The sequence below is a fragment of the Bos indicus x Bos taurus genome, chromosome 7 (genome assembly GCF_003369695.1).
Source record: "Bos indicus x Bos taurus breed Angus x Brahman F1 hybrid chromosome 7, Bos_hybrid_MaternalHap_v2.0, whole genome shotgun sequence".
Taxonomy (NCBI): Eukaryota; Metazoa; Chordata; class Mammalia; order Artiodactyla; family Bovidae; genus Bos; species Bos indicus x Bos taurus.
In genome coordinates this window covers 69,855,169-69,878,692 of record NC_040082.1, presented here as the reverse complement: position 1 = coordinate 69,878,692, position 23,524 = coordinate 69,855,169, and the positions used below count along the sequence as shown (strand labels likewise).

At 39.9% G+C, this 23,524-nt stretch overlaps 1 protein-coding gene across 1 annotated transcript; it reads right to left on the bottom strand.

Annotated features, from left to right (window-relative positions):
* Positions 1–53: 53 nt before the first annotated feature.
* On the bottom strand, positions 54–19,351 carry LOC113896308 (olfactory receptor 2H2-like). The gene is made up of 2 exons (XM_027548544.1): positions 19,338–19,351; positions 54–1,014 (listed from the first exon to the last, which is right to left on the bottom strand). The coding sequence occupies exons 1-2, from the start codon at positions 19,349–19,351 to the stop codon at positions 54–56; spliced, it is 975 nt and encodes a 324-aa protein (XP_027404345.1).
* Positions 19,352–23,524: the final 4,173 nt, after the last annotated feature.

The following is a 23,524-nucleotide window of genomic DNA, read 5'->3' as shown; positions in this document are numbered from 1 at the left end:
AACTGAACTGGACAAAGGCTGACAAATTAGCTCATGAATCTGAGCTGATTTGCTTACTGCACATTGGATGTTCTGTCTTTCCCAAATAGCCTCTTGAGAGCCCCCTTCATGTCCTTGTTCCTCAAGGTATAGATGAGAGGGTTGAGAGTGGGGGTCACCACAGTGTAGAAAAGAGTTAGAAACTTTCCTCCCTTCTGGGAAAAATGGCTTCGGGGCTGGATGTAGACAGCAGTGACTGTGCAGTAGAAGAGGAAAACAACCACCAGGTGAGAGGAACAGGTTTGGAAGGCCTTCCTCCTCCCTTCATGGGACTGGATGGCCAACACTGTCCAGGCAATGTGACCATAGGAGATAAGGATGAGCAGGAGTGGCACCATCAGGAAAACAGAGCCAATAACAGAAATCTGGAGCTCATTGGAATGTGTGTCCCCACAGGCCAGACGGATCAGTGCAGGGACTTCACAGACAAAGTCATCCACCCGGTGATGATGGCAAAAGGGGAGCTTCATGGTGGTGGGTGACTGCACCAAGGTGCCAAATATCCCACTTGTCCAGACCAAAAATGCTAGCTTGTGACACACGTGAGGCTGCATGATGACTGTATAGTGTAGGGGTCGGCATACTGCCACATATCTGTCGAAGGCCATGACCAGCAGCAGCACACACTCAGCAGCTCCCAGTCCCAAGAAGATATAGAGCTGGACTGCACATCCCAGGTAGCTGATGGTCTTGTCTGGGCCCCTGAGATGGACTAGCATCTGGGGAATGCAGCTGGTGGTGAAACAGAGGTCCAGGAGGGAGAGGTTGGTGAGGAAGAAGTACATGGGGGTGTGGAGGTGGGGGTCTAGGTGGAACAGAAGTATGATTGTGGTGTTGCCCATTAGGGTGACCATGTAAGAGATAGACACAGTCACAAAAAGGGTCATTTCAAGGCTGGGGTTATCTGAAAAACCCAAAAGGATGAAGTCATCTGGGATGGTGCCATTGACATGTCCATCTAGTGCCCATCTGGGACTGCAAGAAGCAAGACATCAATTAGAATATCACCTAGAGGTAGCAGAGAAAAGTGATTTGTGATTTTAGAAAACTGTCTCTATTATCTTATATTAATATTTTTTCTGATGTTTTGCTGACCTTTTATTCATCCTGTTAATTTTTGGATATTTTCATCTGTTCATTTCTTCAAACTTGGATAATTCTAGCATTTTCCTAGAAGCCAAGAATATGGTAAGTGAATGTTCAAAATTAACCCTTGCCACTACAGTCAACTACATGCTAAAAACTGGACAACCTACAAGAAATGGAAAAATTCTTAGAAATATACAAACAACCAAGACTGAATCAGGAAGAAATGGAAAATCAAAATAGACCAATTACTAGTCAGGAGATTGAATGAATAATCAAAACTCTCCCAACTAAGAAACACCCAAAATCAGACAGCTTCCCTGGTGAATCTTATCAAATACCCAAAGAACAAATAATGCCAAACCTTCTCAAACTCTTCCAAAAAATCAAAGGTGAAGAAAAACTCCCATACTCACTTTATGATTCCAGCATTACCCTGATACCAAAGTCAGATTCTAGATATGCTACTGGAAGAGAAAACTAAAACCAATATCCCTGATACCTATGGGTGAAAAAATTCTCAATAAAATGCTGGTAAATCAAATTCAGCAGCACATTAAAGAATCATGCACCATGACGAAATGGAATTTGGCTTTGGGATGTAAGGATAATTCAACATAGGTACATCAATCAGTGTGATACAACACATTAATAAAATGAAATGATAAATCATATGACAATCTCAATAGATACAGAAAATCATTTTATAGAATTCAACATCTGTTCATGATAAAACTTTTTAACAAATTAGGTATAGAAGGAAAGTATCTCAGCATGCTGTGCTGTGTTTAGTCACTCAGTCATTTCCGACTCTTTGAAACCCTATGGACTGTAGCCTTCCAGGCCTCTCTGTCCATGGGAATTCTCCAGGCAAGAATACTGGAGTAGGTTGCCAGGTCCTCCTCCAGGGGGTCTTCCCAACCCAGGGATCGAACCCAGGTCTCCCACACTGCAGGCAGAGTCTTTACCATCTGTGCTACCAGAGAAGACCATGAATACTGGAGTGGGTAGCCTATCCCTTTTCCAGGGGATCTTCCTGACCCAAGGATTGAACCAGGGTCTTTTCCTGTATTGCAGGTGGATTGGTTACCAGCAAGCTACCAGGGAAGCCTATTTCAGCATAATAAAGGCCATATATGGCAAGTCCACAGCTAACATCATACTCAATGGTGAAAGTTTGAAAGCTTTTTCTTTAAGATTAGGAATAATACAGGGGATTCACTCACTTACCACTCATAGTTCTACAAGTCCTAGCCAGAGGAATCAGGCATGAAAGACATACAAAAGGCAATAGAATTGGAAAGGATTCCAATTTGCAGATGATTTAATTCGAAGATGATTTAATTCTGTGTTGCTGTTCATTTGCCAAGTCATGTCTGACTCTTCACAACCCCATGGACTGCAGCATGCCAAGCTTCCCTGTCCCTCACCATCTCTTGGAGGCTGCTCAAATTCATGTCCATTGAATTGGTGATGCCGTCCAACCATCTCATCCTCTGTTGTCCTCTTCTCCTGTCTTCAATCTTTCCCAGCATCAGAGTCTTTTCCAAAGAGTTGGCTTTTCACATCACATGGCCAAAGTACTGGAGTTTCAGCTTCAGCATCAGTCTTTCTGATGAATATTCAGGGTTGATTTTTTTTAGGATTGACTCGTTTATTCTCCTTTCTGTCCAAGGGACTCTCAAGAGTCTTGTCCAACACACAATTCAAAACCATCAATTCTTTGGTGCTCTGCTTTCTTTATGGTCCAGCTGTCACATCCATACATGACTACTAGAAAGACTATTGCCTGGATTATATGGACCTTTGTTGACAAAATGATGTCTTTGCTTTTAACATACTGTCTAGTTTTGTCATAGCTTTTTTCCCAAGAATCAATCATCTTTTAATTTCATGGCTACACTCACCATCCACAGTGATTTTAGAGCCCAGGAAGAGGAAATTTGGCACTGCTTCTACTCTTTCTCCTTCTATTTGCCATGAAGTGATGGGACTGGATGCCATGATCTTCAGTGTTAGTCGCTCAGCTGTGTCCAACTCTTTGTGACCCCCATGGACTGTATCCCACCAGGCTCTTTTGTCCATGGAGTTCTCTAGGCAAGAATACTGGAGTGGGTTGCCATTTCCTTCTCTAGTCATGATCTTGGTTTTTTAAATATTCAGTTTTAAGCTGGCTTTTTCACTCTCCTCCTTCATCCTCATCAAGAGGTTCTTTAGTTCCTTTTCCTTTTCTGACATTAAAGTGGTATAATCCGCATATCTGAGGTTGTTGATATTTCTCTGAGCAATCTTGATTCCGTCCTGTGTTTCATTCATCCTGGCATTTTGCACGATGTACTCTGCATATAAGTTAAATAAACAGGGTGACAATAAACAGCATTGTCGTACTACTTTCTTAATTCTGAACCAGTCAGTTGCTCCTTACAAGGTTCTAACTGTTGCTTCTTGACCCATATATAGGTTTCTCAGGAGACAGGTAAGATCTTCTGGTATTCCTATCTCTTTGTTTTCCACAGTTTATTATGATCCACACAGACAAAGGCTTTAGCGTAGTCAATGAAAGAGAGGTAGATGTCTTTCTGGAATTCCCTTGCTTTCTCTATGTTCCAACAAATGTTGGCAATTTGATCTCTGGTTCCTTTGCTTTTTCTAAATCCAGCTTGATTAACAGCCTAGTCCAAGTGGCATGCAAAATTCATAGATGCTAATACCTGTTTGCAGGGCACTTAGTATTCACAAATCATTTTGCCTCCATTTAATGACCAAAACACTGGTGCTCTAAATAAAACATATACAATGTGGCAGCTATTTACTTGCCAGTGAATGACTGTTGCTTTCTGGTTTTATTGATATGTATTTTCAAGAGAGGAGTAAAAAAAATCCACAGTTACAGCAATTGAGAGCTAACTAAAGTTCTGAACATCCAGAGTCAGATTATTTTAAAATTGTTGACTAGAAGTTGACTTTCTGTGCAATGATATCATAGTAGATCTTAAGAACTAATAAAGATGCTAAATCTTTGGAAATCTCCATGTAAGTATGAGACATTTTACTCTATAAGAAATGACCTCCTAAGTTCTAATAACAGAAGGGTCTGTGACAATAACAGCCTTCTTTGGAAAAATCTAGATGAGAAATGAATTGTGTGAGGGAAGAAAAATAATTATTACTTAACAAGAAAGTTGTTTTAATGAGTCTAAGCTATTGTTATTTTGATCAATTGCTATTTTAATAAATATATATATATCTGAATCAAATGTTATTTTAATATATGTATGTATGAATCTGATGAGTCTGAATCAATTGTTATTTTAATATCATATATGTATGTATGTATATGTGGTGTTAATATCCATCTTAGAATTTAACACTGAGTGAAAAAGTAAAAGTGTTGGTTGCTCATTTATGTCCAACTCTGTGCGACTCTGTGGACGGCAGCCCACCAGGCTCCTCTGTCCATAGAATTCTCCAGACAAAAAATACTGGAGTGAGTAGCCATTTCCTTTTCCATGGAGTCTTTCCCCACCCAGGGATAAAACCTGGGTCTCCTGAATTGCAGGCAGATTATTTACCATCACCAAGGAAACCTTAAAACTCAGTAACTACTGAAAAAACAGCCTTCATTTTCAACAATTTATCATATACTTTTTCAGCAAATCAGGCTATTAAAGAAAAGGTGTAATCTGCAAGCTTAGATTCAAAGTATATCTTCTTATTTGCATCCCCTATGTGTTTTTAAATAAAGAAACGTTAAATATATGGTGAAAAAAAAAAAAAAAACCCAGCTTGAATATCTGGTTTTCTCAGTTCATGCAATTCTGAAGCTTAGCATGAAGGATTTTGAGTATAACCTTACTAGCATGGAAGATGAGTGCAATTGTCCGGTGGTTTGAATATTCTTTAATACTGCTCTTCTTGAGAATTGGCATGAGGATTTATCTTTTCCAGTTCCGTGGCTACTGCTGGGTTTTCCAAATTTGTTGACATATTGAGTGCAGCACTTCGATAGCACCATCTTTTAGGATTTTAAATAGCTCTGCTGGAATTCCATCACCTCCATTCACTTTATTGACAGCATGTCCTAAGGCTCACTTGACTTCACACTCCAGAAAGTCTGGTTCTGGGTGAGTGACCAGACCATCGTGGTTGTCCAGTTCATTAAGATTTTTTTTTGGTACAGTTTTTCTGTGTATTCTTTCCATCTTTTCTTTATCTCTTCTTCTATTAAGACTTTACCTTTTCTGTCCTTTATTGTGCCCATCATTGGATGAAATATTCCTTCGATATTTCCAGTTTTCTTAAAAAGATCTCTGGTCTTTCCCCTTCTGCTGTTTTCCTCTATTTCTTTGCATTATTCATTGAGGAAGGCCTTCTTGTCTCTCCTTGCTGTTCTCTGAAACTCTGCATTTAGTTGGGTGTATTTTCCCCTTTCCCCTTGCTTTTCATTTCTCTTCTTTCTTCAGCTATTTGTAAAGACTCCTCAGACAACCACTTTGCCTTCTTGCCTTTCTTTTTCTTTGGGGTGGCTTTGTTCACTGCCTCCTGTACGATATTATGAACCTCTGTCTATAGTTCTTCAGGCACTCTGTTTATCAGATCTAATACCTTGAATCTATTTGTCACTTCCACTGTATAATTGTAAGGGATTTGATTTAGGTCATACCTGAATGGTCTAGTGGTTTTCCCTAGTTTCTTCAATTTAAGTCTTAATTTGGCAATAAGGAGTTCATGATCTGAGCCATAGTCAGCTCCCGGTCTCGTTTTTGCTGACTGTATAGAGAGCTTCTCCATCTTCGGCTACAAAGAATTTAATTGATCTGATTTTGGTACTGACCATTTGGTGATGCCCATGTGTAAAGTCATCTCTTTTCAGAAAATGGTGTTTACTATGACCAGTGAACTCTCTTGGCAGAATTCTGTTAGCCTTTGCCCTGCTTAATTTTGTACTCTAAGGCCACACTTACCTGTTACTCCAGGTATCTCTTGATTTCTTATTTTTCATTCCAATCCTCTATGATGAATAAGAAATTTTTTTTGTTGTTAATTCTAGGAGGTCTTCATGAAGTGAAATGAAAGTCACTCAGTCGTGTCTGACTCTTTGCAACCCCATGGACTATACAGTCCGTGGAATTCTCTAGGCCAGAATACTGGGGTGGGTAAGCCTTTCCCTTCTCCAGGGGATCTTCCCAATCCAGGGATAGAACCCAGGTCTCCCACATTGCAGGCAGATTCTTTACAAGCTGAGCCCCTATCCCCTATCCAGTGTATCTTCCCTACCCAGGTATCAAACCAGGGTCTCCTGCATTGCAGGTGGATTCTTTACCAACTGAGCTATCACGGAAGCCCAAGGTCTTCATAGAACTGATCAACTTCAGCTTCTTCAGCGTCGGTGGTTTGGGCATAGACTTTAATTACTGTGATGTGGAATGGTTTGCCTTGGGGAAAAAACCAAGATCATTCTGTCATTTTTGAGGTTGCACCCAAGCACTTCATTTCAGACTCTTGCTACTCCATTTCTTCTACGGGATTCGTGCTCACAGTAGTAGACATAATGGTCATCTGAAGTAAATTCACCCATTCCCATCCATTTTAGTTCACTAATTTCTAAGATGTCATTTTACTCTTGCCATCTCCTGCTGGACCAGGTCCAGTTTACCTTGATTCATAGACCTAACATTCCAAGTTCCTTTGCAGTGCTGTTCTTTACAGCATCGGATTTTACTTTCATCACCAGACACATCCACAACTGAGTGTCGTTTCCAGTTTGGCCCAGGCACTTCTTTCTGGAGCTATCAGTATTTGTCCTCTGTTCTTCCCCAGTAGCATATTGGACATCTTCTGACCTGGATGGCTCATCTTTCAGTATCATATTGAAGAAGGGAAGAAGCAGATCGCCCAGACTGAACTAACTCCACCTTATGCTTCTGCTAAGTCGCTTCAGTCATGTCTGACTCTGTTCGACCCCATAGACGGCAGCCCACGAGGCTCCCCCGTCCCTGGGATTCTCCGGACAAGAACACTGGAGTGGGTTGCCATTTCCTTCTCCAATGCATGAAAGCGAAAAGTGAAAGTGAAGTCGCTCAATCGTGTCCAACTTTTAGTGACCCCATGGACTACAGCCCACCAGGCCCTCCATCCATGGGATTTTCCAAGCAAGAGTACTGGATTGGGGTGCCATTGCCGTCTCCAACTCCACCTTATACTTTAATGAACTCTGGACTACACATCTGGTAACCATGGAGATAATATACCAATGGGTGAGCAGGCCTCCTGGATGGATGAACACTAGACCAGGCTGACCTCATACCTAGACTCCTTAGGAGAAGAATACGATTACTTACTATGTTATTGAATACCTTCTGTAATCTTAATGGTACTTACTGATGTGGGCTACACTGCATAGCTAGTTGGCTTTCAGAATGTGAAACATGACTATAACTTAATTATATCTCCTTCTAACATTTTCCAGAGCAGACTTGAGAAAATTGGGAATGTGGGCTTGGGTACATACACACTAGGTATAAAAGGCAGACACAAAAAATGGTCAGGGTCCCTGGCTAAAGAGGAAACTCTGCCCTGGACCTGCTGGTGTAATAAACTGCACTCCACTATCTGCACTGTCCTTCTGAGTGAGTTTGTTTCCCGGGGTGTTTGGCTACAACAATATCTTTTTGCCTTTTTATACAGTTCATGGAGTTCTCACGGCACATATACTGGAGTGGTTTACCATTCCCTCCTCCAGTGGATCATATTTTGTCAGAACTCTCCACTATGACCCATCCATCTCGGATGGCCCTGCATGACGGCATGGTTCATAGCTTCATTGAGTTATGCAAGCCCCTTTGCTACAACAAGGCAGTGATCCATGAAGGGGAATTTTATGTATAGAAAATCCTAAAAGCACCATCTAAAAACTATTCAATCAAATTAACAAAGTCATTAAAGTTTCAGGATACAAAGTTAATGTACGGACACAACTGAGCAACTATCACTTTCACTTTGAGGAAAAAGAACAAAGTGAGAAGTTTCACACTTCCATTTCAAGCTATAGTATAAAATTAGGAAATTAAACAGTATGAGACTGGCAAAAAAACAGACTAATGAATAATTGGAATAGAACGCAGAGCCCAGAAACAAACTTAGTACATACTTTTAACTAACATTTGCCAAGAGAGCCAACAATAAGAGAGCTCAATAAATGGTGCTAGGAAAATTGAATATTCATATGTAAAAAGAATGAAACTTTTTTATACAGCTCACAAAGCTTAATCCAAAATAGATTAAAGATTTAAGTGTAAGACTTGAAACATAAAACTCCTGGAGGAAAACATAGGGAAGAAAACCCCATAGGTCTTTGCAATATTAAAAATGTGACACCTAAAGCATAAATAGCAATATAAAAAATAAACGTGACTACATAAAACTAAAATACTTCAGCACAGCAAAAAGAAATGTTCAACAAAATTAAAAGATAACCAACAAAATGGGAGAAAAAAGACTTGCAAATCCTTTATCTGATAAGAGGTTAATATCTAAAATATAAAAAACTCATACTACTCAATAGCAAAAAAAAAAAAAAAAAGAGCAAAACATCGCCCGAAATCCCAACCAAGCAATCAAACAAACAAAAAAAAGACACCAAATAATCCAATTAAAAATAGGTAATGAACCTGAAATAGATTTAAGGGCCTAGATCTAATAGATAGAGTGCCTGATGAACTAAGGATGGATGTTCGTGACATTGTACAGGAGACAGGGATCAAGATCATCCCCATGGAAAAGAAATGCAAAAAAGCAAAATGGCTGTCTGGGGAGGCCTTACAAATAGCTGTGAAAAGAAGAGAAGTGAAAAGCAAAGGAGAAAAGGAAAGATATAAGCATCTGAATGCAGAGTTCCAAAGAATAGCAAGAAGAGATAAGAAAGCCTTCTTCAGCGATCAATGCAAAGAAATAGAGGAAAACAACAGAATGGGAAAGACTAGAGATCTCTTCAAGAAAATTAGGGATACCAGGGGAATATTTCATGCAAAGATGGGCTCAATAAAGGACAGAAATGGTATGGATCCAACAGAAGCAGAAGATATTAAGAAGAAATGGCAAGAATACACAGAACTGTATGAAAAAGATCTTCACGACCCAGATAATCACGATGCTGTGATCACTCACCTAGAGCCAGACATCCTGGAATGTGAAGTCAAGTGGGCCTTAGAAAGCATCACTACGAACAAAGCTAGTGGAGGTGATGGAATTCCAGTTGAGCTATTCCAAATCCTGAAAGATGATGCTGTGGAAGTGCTGCACTCAATATGCCAGCAAATTTGGAAAACTCAGCAGTGGCCTCAGGACTGGAAAAGGTCAGTTTTCATTCCAATCCCAAAGAAAGGCAATGCCAAAGAATGCTCAAACGACCGCACAATTGCACTCATCTCACATGCTAGTAAAGTAATGCTCAAAATTCTCCAAGCCAGGCTTCAGCAATACGTGAACCATGAACTTCCTGATGTTCAAGCTGGTTTTAGAAAAGGCAGAGGAACCAGAGATCAAATTGCCAACATCCACTGGATCATGGAAAAAGCAAGAGAGTTCCAGAAAAGCATCTATTTCTGCTTTCTTGACTATGCCAAAGCCTTTGACTGTGTGGATCACAATAAACTGTGGAAAATTCTGAAAGAGATGGGAATACCAGACGACCTGACCTGCCTCTTGAGAAATTTGTATGCAGGTCAGGAAGCAACAGTTAGAACTGGACATGGAACAACAAACTGGGTCCAAATAGGAAAAGGAGTACCTCAAGGCTGTATATTGTCACCCTGCTTATTTAACTTATATGCAGAGTACATCATGAGAAACGCTGGGCTGGAAGAAGCACAAGCTGGAATCAAGATTGCGGGGAGAAATATCAATAGCCTCAGATATGCAGATGATACCACCGTTATGGCAGAAAGTGAAGAGGAACTCAAAAGCCTCTTGATGAAAGTGAAAGTGGAGAGTGAAAAAGTTGGCTTAAAGCTCAACATTCAGAAAACGAAGATCATGGCATCCAGTCCCATCACTTCATGGGAAATAGATGGGGAAACAGTGGAAACAGTGACAAAATTTATTTTTCTGGGCTCCAAAATCACTGCAGATGGTGACTGCAGCCATGAAATTAAAAGACGCTTACTCCTTGGAAGGAAAGTTATGACCAACCTAGATAGCATATTCAAAAGCAGAGACATTACTTTGCCAACAAAGGTTCGTCTAGGCAAGGCTATGGTTTTTCCTGTGGTCATGTATGGATGTGAGAGTTGGACTGTGAAGAAGGCTGAACGCCGAAGAATTGATGCTTTTGAACTGTGGTGTTGAGGAAGACCCTTGAGAGTCCCTTGGACTGCAAGGAGATCCAACCAGTCCATTCTGAAGGAGATCAGCCCTGGGGTTTCTTTGGAAGGAATGATGCTAAAGCTGAAACTCCAGTACTTTGGCCATCTGATGCGAAGAGTTGACTCATTGGAAAAGACTGTGATGCTGGGAGGGACTGGGGGCAGGAGGAGAAGGGGACGACAGAGGATGAGATGGCTGGATGGCATCACTGACTCGATGGACATGAGTCTGAGTGAACTCTGGGAGTTGGTGATGGACAGGGAGGCCTGGCATGCAGCGATTCATGGGGTCACAAAGAGTCGGACACGACTGAGTGACTGAACTGAACTGAACTGAATGAACCTTAATAGATATTTTCAAAGAAGATATACAAAAAGCCATAGGAACACAAGAAAATGCTAAACATCACAAGCTATTAGGGAAATGTAAATCAAAATTACAATGATATATCCCCTTACATCAGCTAGAATGACCATCACAAAAAGACAAGTGATAACAAATGCTGACAAAGATATAGAGAGAAGGGAACCTTTGTGCACTGTTGGTGTGATTGTAAACTGGTGCAGACATAATGGAAAACATATATGAGATCCCCCAAAAATTAAGATTAGAACTACCGTATGATCCAGCAAATCCACTTCTGGCAATAGAGCCAAAGGAAATGAAAGCAATAACTCAAAAAGATATCTACACTCCTGTGCTAATAGTAGCAGAGTTTACGATGGCCAAGACCTGGAAACAACCTGTCTGTTGAATGAATGGATAAAGCAGCTGTGATATATATATATATATATATATATATATATATAGGATTTCCTATATATATAGGAAATCCTACCTATATTTTTAAATATAGGATTTCCTATATATATATATATATTTATATATATATAGGATATATATATATATATATAGGATTTCCTATATATATAGGAAATCCTACCATTTGCAGCAATGTCATTGTATCTTGAGGACATTATGCTAAGTGAAATAAGTCAGACAGATCAGATCAGATCAGATCAGTCGCTCAGTCATGTCCGACTCTTTGTGACCCCATGAATTGCAGCATGCCAGGCCTCCCTGTCCATCACCAACTCCCAGAGTTCACTCAGACTCATGTCCATCGAGTCAGTGATGCCATCCAGCCATCTCATCCTCTGTCGTCCCCTTCTCCTCCTGCCCCCAATCCCTCCCAGCATCACAGTCTTTTCCAATGAGTCAACTCTTCGCATCAGGTGGCCAAAGTACTGGAGTTTCAGCTTTAGCATCATTCCTTCCAAAGAAACCCCAGGGCTGATCTCCTTCAGAATGGACTGGTTGGATCTCCTTGCAGTCCAAGGGACTCTCAAGGGTCTTCCTCAACACCACAGTTCAAAAGCACCAATTCTTCAGCGTTCAGCCTTCTTCACAGTCCAACTCTCACATCCATACATGACCACAGGAAAAACCATAGCCTTGACTAGACGAACCTTTGTTGGCAAAGTAATGTCTCTGCTTTTGAATATGCTATCTAGGTTGGTCATAACTTTCCTTCCAAGGAGTAAGCGTCTTTTAATTTCATGGCTGCAGTCACCATCTGCAGTGATTTTGGAGCCCAGAAAAATAAAGTCTGACACTGTTTCCACCGTTTCCCCATCTATTTCCCATGAAGTGATGGGACCGGATGCCATCATCTTCGTTTTCTGAATGTAAGTCAGACAGAGAAAGACAAATACAGTATGATATCATTTAAATGTGGAATGCAAAAAGAACGAAACACAACTCCTATAAAAAGAGATCAGATTTGTTGTTACCAGAGGCAGAGGTTGGGGGAATAGGAATTGGAATAAGGTTGTCAAAATGTACCAACTTCCAGTATAAGATAAATGAATAGTAAGGGATATAATACAACATGATAAGTATAGTTAACATTGTTTTATAATGGGCTTCCTTGGTGGCTTAGATGGTAAAGAATCTGCCTGTAATGCAAAAGACCTGGGTTCAGTTCGTGCGTCTGGAAGATCCCCTGGAGAAGGGAATGGCTATCCACTCCCTGGAGAATTCCGTGGACAGAGGAGCCTGGTGGGCTATAGTCGATAGGGTTGCAAAGAGTAGGACATGACTGAGCAATTAGACTCTCACTTTATGATGTACATGAAAGTTACTAAGAACAGATCCTAAGAGTTCTTATCAGAAGGATAGGATTTTTTTCTCCCTTTTTCTTTTTATACCATCTATACGAGATGAAGCATGTAATCATTTCATAATGTATGTCTGTCAAACCATTATGCTGTACACTTTAAACTTACGCAGTGATGTATGTTAACTGTAACTCAGTAAAACTGCAATAAAGCCTCCACAAAACACCTCAACCCTTGCCATCCTTCGGTAGTAGCATTAAATGATTCTTCTAATCTCTTCTTTGGAATCAAGGCTGCCCTTTAGCTTCTATGTAAGTGATTTTGATTGAAATCTGTTTACTCTAACTGGAACTCTGCACCCATCCCACTCCCTCTACCACCCCCCTCCCCCGAAAGCAATCCATTTCTGTACTCATCCTGCGGCATATCTACTCTTTGCTAGTGAGCAGAATTCGACATCTAATGTTGTGTCACTGAATGGCATTTCCATCAAGCAGTAATGAAGCCACCAAGATTTTGTGAGCTGATATGTACTTTTTGTCAGTGTGTGTGCAGGTGCTCAGAGGTTGGCAACAAGCAGCCTCTTAGATACTCTCTTCCCACATCTGGAAAAGCCTTGGCTAATTGATCTTCCTTCCAAAACATTTTAGCTTATAAGATATGCTTGTCCCATTTTACCCCCAACTCCATGGAGCTGCCTGTGATTTTTTCCTAATAATACATGTCTATGTGCAGCCATGAAATTTAAAGACACTTATTTCTTAGAAGGAAAGTTATGACCAACCTAGATAGCATATTCAAAAGCAGAGACATTACTTTGGCAACAAAGGTCTGTCTAGTCAAGGCTATGGTTTTTCCTGTGGTCATGTATGGATGTGAGATTTGGACTGTGAAGAAAGCTGAGCGCTGAAGAATTGATGCTTTTGAACTGTAATGTTGGAGAAGACTCTTGAGAGTCCCTTGGACTGCAAGGAGATCCAACCAGTCCATTCTGAAGGAGATCAGCCATGGGATTTCTTTGGAAGGAATGATGCTAAAGCTGAAACTCCAGTACTTTGGCCACCTCATGTGAAGAGTTGACTCATTGGAAAAGACTCTGATGCTAGGAGGGATTGATTTTACTGATGGTGTTGCTTGTGAGAGGTGGGTCAGAAAAAGGGTAAGGACATCCTACCCTTCACTGCAGGTCTTTCCTCTCTAACCAGCACTGGGTGGTCTAATGGGCTGCACTTAGGATGTAACCTCCGCCAAAACCCTGAGGTGCCGGCTTTGTGGTTCCTCCTCAGGATGCTGGTCCCTAACTTGCCTTTCCTCCCCTGTCTTTCTACTTATCTAGTCTTGATAATTCATGGAAACCCCATTCAGGGCCTAAACTAAAGGAAGTCATGGTTACAGGTGGTGGAGAAGAATAGAGAATCCATGTATATGATCCTATACTCCAGGAAAACATAAAAGAGAAAACTAACAACAAAAGAGGTAGTCATTGACGGAAGGGCAATGTCTCACCTGGACTTTGTGCATATTTTGGGGAATCATAAAGTGTTTCTGAGTCGGATATAATATAATGATATAAAGTATGGCATAGGAGAAATAATGAAGCTTTTCCACTCCCTGCTAAACACATAAGCTAAGTGCATGCCCAAACTTTCCCTTGTGTTACTGGCAGTGTTCCCTGGCATTTTCCTCTTCATTACTCACTACTAGCAGTGCAGGTCCGGCTTCCCTCATGCTAGGATGCTGCAGCAAGTCCTGAGCTTCACACACAGTCCTCTGGGAAATGGCTGTTTTCTCATCCTCCTTCTCCTCCATCTGCTTAGGACCTTCACTTTCCCATAGCATAAATTTAATTAATTAGATGAACAGTCATAACTAGGTCCCCTCCTCACCCTGCTAGGGATCTCTGATTATTTCCCATCTTCTGATACCTCCCCACAGCCCTGCCATTAGCTAGCATCGTGCTGAACCTGTCCTTGTACAAGTGCAGCGAGCTTCTTTCCGATGCCCTCTGGCTACTCTGATGATCATATCATCATGGTGCCTACCACCTCTGAGGCCAAATGGAGATTAGTTTTATTTCAGCTACTTGAAATCTAGGAAAATGTTATCTTGGTTGCTATCAAAGACTTTAATATATTCACATTTCTATCCTGGTCTAAATCTTAAATACTTGGATTGCTGACAATTTCAGTTTGTATCACCCAAGCTCCTACTGTAGTTCTCTTACATTAATAGTTGATAATTTTAAAAAATGCATCCTATCTATTTATACTTTTATTCATCTAATTTCATACTAGATTCATTTTCATTCTCATGTGACAATTATCTATTGTGTTCTCTTCTAAATAGCAGTCCTAAATGTTGACATATTGTGACAAATCTCTGGTATCAGAAACTCCAAGTAAATACCAAATTGCTCTGCTCATTATTCACAGATATTACTTTCTCTGGCTTCCAAAAATGCATAGAACTTTCAATTAGGGGAAATATACACAATGAGCTTGAGCCCTTTGAATAAGAAAGTTGTCATATATGCCTATGAGATTTTCACTTCCCTGAGACAAGAACTTCACCTAATTCATTTCAGCATCCCTCTAAGGGACTTTCAAAGTAAAGCACTCACTAAATATTTATCACTTTGCAACTTCAGTTAAAAAGGTGCCATTTCTTTTCTTTTTGCCCATTTTTTAACACTTAGGACAACAGTGCCATTTCTGACCACTGGTTTTCAAAGCAGGCATCATAACAGTATCTGTTTCTCATTAATACTTTTCAGTAATAATGCCAATATTAATTATTGCTCAATATTTGTGACTACGTTTATTTACTTTCTAACTGATATTATTTATCCCAAAACAGTCCTTATGATGCATTTCTGTATCAATATAATTTTCTTCAAGGAGGAATTTATGCTTCATTCATTTTCTCATTACCCTCCAGCCTGTGATCGATTCAGGTAGGAGATACCTACTTGGAGCTGGAAGCTGAATCTGGAATGTGCTAGCTTAACATGGCACTATGGAAATATATGAAGGGAAGAGGTAGTTTCTGGGCCATGCTATAGTAGGGATGTAGCAAAGGTAGATTAAGTTTCCTTCTGGTGAATTCTGCCTTCCGTTTACCATATTCCTTGACTCCTTAGCTATATATATGTGTGTGTGTGTGTGTATATATATATATATTCATCTAAATGATCTCTGTTCCCTTGTAGCTCCAAGTTTCTCTTTTCCAACATAACATGCTACTGATACATGCTCTGCACTTCTGATAGGGGAAGTCTCTAATGTTAGGTGTCATGAGATCTGTGTGGTAATCCTACTTTATCTTCTAGGGGAGTACTCAGCTATCACTTAATGGCTCCATGAAGAGTTTATTTTGTTCACCACTATGAATATTCAAAAGCAGAGACATTACTTTGCCAACAAAGGTTCGTCTAGTCAAGGCTATGGTTTTTCCTGTGGTCATGTATGGATGTGAGACTTGGACTGTGAAGAAGGCTGAGCGCTGAAGAATTGGTGCTTTTGAACTGTGGTGTTGGAGAAGACTCTTGAGAGTCCCTTGGACTGCAAGGAGATCCAACCAGTCCATTCTGAAGGAGATCAGCCCTGGGATTTCTTTGGAGGGAATGATGCTGAAGCTGAAACTCCAGTACTTTGGCCACCTCATGCAGAGTTGACTCATTGGAAAAGACTCTGATGCTGGGAGGGATTGGGGGCAGAAGGAGAAGGGGATGACAGAGGATGAGATGGCTAGATGGCATCACTGACTCGATGGAAGCGAGTCTGAGTGAACTCCGGGAGTTGGTGATGGACAGGGAGACCTGGTGTGCTGTGATTCATGGGGTCGCAACGAGTTGGACACGACTGAGCAACTGAACTGAACTGAACTGATGTGTTTATTTGTGGTTTATTTATTTTGGGGCTTCCCTAGAGGCTCAGACAGTCAAGAAATCTGCCTGTAATTCAGGATACCTGGTTCAATCCCTGGGTTGGGAAGATCTCCTGGAGAAAGGAATGACTATCTACTCCAGTATTCTGGCCTGGGAAATCCTCTGGACAGAGGAGCTGGTGGGTGACAGTCCCTGGGATCTCAAAGAGTTGGACATGATTGAGCGAGTAACAATTAATTACTATGTGTTTATTTGAAATATATTCACTTTATCTGTAGCCTCTAATTTAATAATTTATAAACAATGAAATATAATACTTCCAGGTCTAGGATTATATTGTTCTAGAAACCCTGGTCCTTGTACTTGAAGCTCAGAAAGCATCATCCATTATCTGTGTTGCAGCATCCTATTCTATAATGGCAAATCTTCAGTCATACAATGTTTAGTCTATCAGTGATAAACTTCTGAAACTCTTTATTTTCACAGATGTTGTGACCCTTCTAATCAAAGCTCCAGCTATTCCTGTCAATCTTCGCAACACTGGTTATTACAAATCCTTGAGGACCCAAGAATTTGTGGAAACTTCTTTTACTTGTTTTGTTCTTACCAGAACCTATGTTTTTTCCAGAGCACTCTTGAGTGAACAAATGTAGATCCACTTGCCATAAAGTATTCCCATTACATAATGACGTCATTGATGCTGAAAGCTGGCATGTACACCGGGGCAGAGATTATAGAGAGTGAGGGGCAATAACAGATCCCAGGAGGTGGAAAATGTTGATTGACTTTATCACCTTTCTGGTTCTCAGTTGCCATGTACTAGCAGTCTGGAGCCCCACTTTTTGCCATTCTCCATGAACTCTCCTTAGCCTTTCTTGGTTTTGAGAAATTCACCCATCCTGGACCACATACTCTGCATGACCAGTAGAGCTGATCATCTGAGGAGAATTGTCAGAATACTGCAATGCAAAAGCATCAGTCTTAAAATCTATTGGTTTGAGTGGAACTGGGCTCATCCTTGGTGAATTCACATCTATCTCTACTACTTATTTGGAAAATAATTTAATGTAAAATGAATACAAAGCATTACACAAAAATCATAAAGTTGTGAAGCACAGATAAACTGTATCTATTGTTATAAACTTTTGGTTATAACACAAGCTAATTGGTAGTAAAAATGTCCAAAATGATTACAGAAAATGTTGATTTGTATGTTTTCCTCACTTTATAAATCCAGGCAAAGACAGACAAATCACTGACAAAATTTTCAAACAAAGACCATTTTCTCAGGCAGAGCATATTGGATATTTAGGGCAGTGAAATTATAGTACAGTACTATAATGGTGGATATGCATGATTATACATTTATTAAAATCTATAGAATGTACAACACCAAGAGTGAATCTCAAGGTAAACTCTGGGTTTAGATGATAATGATTTATCAATGTAGATTCAACAGTTGTAGCAAATGTACCACTGTTGTGTGGGATGTTGATAGTGGGGAGATTATTCATGTATAGGGGGAGTGAATATATGGGAATTTTTTACCCTCAATTTTGCTGCGAACCTAAAATTTCTCTGAAAATGAATTATATTAATTAAAAAGTAGCATTCCCACAAATATTTGTATGCTATCTTCCACACACAATAAATGGTAATCATTCTCATTGGGTTTCATTCAGCTGCTGCTGCTGGTGCTGTCGCTTCAGTCGTGTCCGACTCTGTGTGACCCCATAGACGGCAGCCCACCAGGCTCCCCCGTCCCTGGGATTCTCCAGGCAAGAACACCGGAGTGGGTTGCCATTTCCTTCTCCAATGCATGAAAGTGAAAAGTGAAAATGAAGTCACTCAGTCGTGTCCAACTATTTGCGATCCCATGGACTGCAGCCCACCAGGCCCCTCTGCCCATGGGACTTTCCAGGCAAGAGTACTGGAGTGGAGTGCCTTTGCCTTCTTCTCATTCAGCTGACCACTGTTAAATCCAGGTTAATTAGTCTTTTAGAAAGAGAAATATTGCTTTTACCCTTTGACTAACTGTTCCGCCTTCAAGTACTCTGGGCATAATTTTTTTTCAGATGAAGTTGCTTCTTTTCCCTGCCTCTCCAGCTTTATTGAGATTTAATTGACATATAACACTGTATAAGTTTAAAGTGCACAATGTGTTGATTTGATATGCTTATATATTAAGAATGATTACCACCAAAACCTCAATAATAGGCCCATTATGTCACATAATTACTTTTTGTTTTTGTTTTAGTGAGAACATTAAAGATCTACAGACTTAGTAACTTACAAGTACATAATATGATACTTTTAACTATAATTGTGCTATAAATTAGATTCCAAGATGTCATTTACCTTCTAACTGTAAGTTTGTACTTTTTGATCATCTCCCTGATTTCTGCACCCATCAGCCCATGGCAACCACCACTCTACTCTGTTTCTGTGAGTTCAGTTTTTCTAGATTCCACACATGTGATATCATATAGTATTTACCTACTTTTGTCTTGACATTTCATTTAACATAATGCCCTCATATTCTATCTATGTTGTTGCAAATGGTAGGATTTCCTTCTTTCTCATAACTCAATAATATCCTATCATGTTTGAACTTCACATCCTCATACTTCATAAGACAGTTCTGGTTTTCTTATTTTTATTTTTACCAGTGTGATTTGCTCATATTGTTCTTTGTGCATGGAGTAGGTTTACTTTTCCCCTCGATGTACCTAATCATAGCCATTCCCAAAGGCATCACATGTTCCTTTTCCCTTCTCATGTGCATTTTATAGTATATCAGCCCAAGTTTGATCATAGCCTTAGCAAGGGTATGAATGGCTTACCTCCAGGACACCATGGTCATTGAAGAAGTGTTGAAATTAGAGACCTGTCTTTATTAGCATCCTGGGCACAGAATCATGAAGAGATGACAGTACTAGTGCTGTGGAAATTTCCTGCCTATTTCAAGAAGCCTCAGCTTGCTGAGACTGATGAGGCAACTGGGACTGCCTTCCCAGAAGAAAATCAGCTTTGTGTCTGAATGTCTCCTATGGTGAGTTCTCCATCACCTTGGGATCTAACCATATCTGCTCCTAGTTATTAGAGATGGAAAATTTATAGGTATCCACCTTAAGGGACTTTCGCCCTGTCTTTCTGTTCATCTAAGTTAGATTTTACTGTTTTTAAACCATTCAGTAAGCAGAAAACTCAATAAATCCTATTGACCTTGGAGCCTTCTCAGTTTGGGTCCCATTCTTATGCTTTCCCTAGTCTGGTGTTTGGATTCAGAATCTAGTGATTTCTTCCTCATGGACAAAAATGTAAAGATACTCAGAAAAGACTTTGGGATTCAGGAGAAAATATTTCATATATATATATATATATATTTATTTATATTCTAAATTACATGTATCCTTCAACTGGTGGGTCATCTTTGTGTTTATAATACTGATCCAAATATTTTTAAAAATTCTGTCAGCTGAAAAGGGCTACTGTGGCAAAAAAAAGTTTGTCTAGGTTTTCTATAAGATGTTAAGGAAAAACTCAAATGACTTTTTGGCCAACCAAGTATTTTTTTTTTTGTAACCAAAAATTGTTTTAAGTGTAAATTAAAATGTTTGATATGGAAACTGAAAAATGTGAAAAGCAGTTGAACACATGCACAAAATAAATTATATATGTCCTTATAGAAGAAAATTCACGTATTGCGTGCATGTGTGCTAAGTTGCTTCAGCTGTGTCCTACTCTTGGGACCCTATGGACTGTAGTCTGCCAGGCTCCTCTGTTCGTGGGATTCTCCAGGCAAGAATATGGGAGTGGGTTACCATGTCCTTCTCCCAGGGGGAGAAGGGGATCTTCCCGACCCAGGGACTGAACCCACATCATTTGCATTGGCAGGAGGGTTCTTTACCGATAGTGCCACCTGGGAAGCCCCCTCATGTATACTGAGTTTATGTAAAAAGAAGCATTAAACTTTCTCATTCTAACTCCATTCTGTTTTCCTGCAGTAGTCACCATCATAGTTTTATGTATGTACATAAGGACAAATGCAAAGCCAACTATATACATATTTTTTTCCTAAGAAAGAAAGATAGCGCTAAGTTGTGTCCAACTCTTGTGATCCCATTGACTGTAACCTGCCAGGCTCCTCTGTCCATGGGATTCTCCAGGCAAGAATACTGGAGTGGGTTGCCATTTCCTTCTCCAGGGGATCAGGAATTGAACCCAGGTTTCCTGCATTGCAGGTAGATGCTTTACCGACTGAGCTACACAGAAGAGAAGCTTCTTTTTTCCCTATGGTAGAGACAAAATGATAGGCTGAAAAACATCAAGGGGGAAAGATCTATCTGTAGGTTTTCTCTTTCTCTTACTTCATGGCACAAAGTACAAAAAATTTTACAAAAGCCAAAATCCACAATATGCTAGAGGGGAAGTGCCGTGTTTCTAAAAAGCACAAACATATTTCCTAAGTTTCCATCTCAGATCAGTTATCACTTAGTTATCATTTAGAAGCCTGTGAATATTACCTTATTTTTGGGCACTCCATTTCCTCTTCCTTTATACCGTGGCCTTGGACTAGAGGATGCCTGCACCTTCCCTTTGCCACTTAGATTTTGTTATGGCTACACTATCAAGTAACTACTAATAACAATGACTTACATAATGCAGATGCCAATGCCTGAAATAAAAACATCTCTGAATAGTGAATGCATATTTTGGTACCATTGTGAAACCAGGGTTTATATATCTATTGGAAGAACTGAGAAGTTATCAACAAAGCTGTTTCTGGTTGCTGCCTACCCATTTTCATCTCCTTCCTTTGGTTCTGTAAAAATATGTAGGTCTGGAGTACTAGGGAAAACTCTTCTCATGCACCAAATTGTCAGGCCACCTGCCACAGGGTGGGTTAGGAGGTAGATTAGAGAGGAAGGCTGGGGGTGAGCTTTACCTTGACCAGCAGAGAGACCAACATCCTAGAACACAGCCACCAAAGTGCTTGGTTATGTTGCATTCTCTTCTCAGGTTGAAGTTGTTTAGTTGGGAAACTACATGGGGAGACTGAGAAGAAAGTAAGAAGGACAAAGACAAATACCTTGCAGGTAATGAAGAGAATGAGGGAGTGCATGACTATATGTGGGGGGAAAAGGTGGAAAATGGTCATTTCTTGTTGAGTTTTGACTTCTGCTTCTGTAGTCCTTTTTTAAAAAAGTATATATTACTTTAATTAATTAATTTATTTGACTGCATGGGGATCTTTAATCTTCACTGTGGTGTGCAGAATCTTTAGTTGCAGCATGTGGTATCTAATTCCTTGACCAGGGATCAAACCCAGGTTTGATCTTAATAACTTAGTAATTCCCCTGCATTGGGAGCATGGAGTCTTAGCCACTGGATAATCAGGAAGTCCCTGCTTCTGTAGTCTTAAGTTTGAAAAGTTTGAATGTGTATCCTTTTCCTATTAGCTCTTATGGAACACCACACCAAGCCAGAGCTCCTGACTCTGATTCTTTGGGACCATGCAGATGTCAGTGAAGAACCATTCAGTAGAGTCCTGCCTAAATTCCTGACCCTCAAATAATCATGGCCACATTTTCCACTTAGTTTTTTTTTTTCTTTTACATAGACTCTATGGTTCTTAAAGTTTTGATCATAATTATCAAGTAATTATTCCATATATATAGAAATTATGTTATATAAAACAATGAAATAAAATATTGAATGTAGAAATAAAACCACACATATAGGGTCAAGTTATTTTTGACAAGAGTACCAAAACTATTCCATATGGAAAGGCTAGAACAATTTCCAGGAAATTTTGTTGAGAAACTGAATTTTGCTGTTCAGTCACTAAGTTGTGTCTGACTTTTTGTGACCCCATGGCCTGCAGCATTCCAAGCTTCCCTGTCTTTCACTATCTCCCACAGTTTGCTCAAATTCATGTCCATTGAGTCGGTGATGCTATCTAACTATCTCATCCTCTGCCACCCTCTTCTCATTTTGCCTCTATCTTGGCCAGCATCAGGGTCTTTTCCAGTGAGTCAGCTCTTTGCATCAGGTGGCCAAAGTATTGGAGCTTCAGCTTCATCATCAGTCCTTCCAATGAATTTTCAGGGTTGTTTTCCTTTAGGTTTTTAAAGATAAATGTCAAAGTTAAGAATGGTTTCTTTACACTACTGAAACAGCAGATGCTTCAGCCTCAGTGGGGAAACTCTAGGGTACCAGTAATCACTGGGAATAAAAAATGCACCTCAAATATTTCAGAGGAATGTCTTAAATAGGCAAATCTATAGAGACAGACAATAGATGGTTGCCTAGGACTAGGGGTGTGGTGGAATGAACTTTTAGCGGTGTGATGACTAAGGAGAGTGAGCATTCTCTGAAGAAAAGAAATCCAAAATTGTGCTGAGTTTACAAATCTGTAGATATACTAAAAGCCATTGAATTTTCCATTTTTCCAGTTTTATTGAAAATAGTTGACATACTTCACTATACAAGTTCAAGGTGTACAGCTTTATAGTTTGATTTATATATGTATGAAATGATTACCACAATAGATTCAATAATATCCATCTTCTCATATAGAAACAATAAAAAAGAAGGAATAAGAAGGAAAAAAATCATTGTGTTGAAAACTCTAAGGTCTACTTTATTAGCAACTTTCCTATATAGCATACAGCTATGTTAGCTGTAGTCTTCATGTTCTACCTTGCATTCTTTTTTAAAAAAATTTATTTAAATTGGAGGCTAATTATAATATTGTAGTGTTGTTTTGCCATACATTGACATGAATCAGCCATGGGTGTACATGTGTTCCCCATCCTGAAACCCCTCCTACTTCCCTCCCCATCCCATCCCTCAGGGTCTTCCCAATGCACCAGCCTGGAGCTCCCTGTCCCATGCATTGAACCTGGACTGGCGATCTATTTCACATATGGTAATATACATGTTTCAATGCTATTCTCTCAAATCATCCCACTGTACATTGCATTCTTATTACTTATTTATCTTATAACTGGAGCTTTGTGTCTTT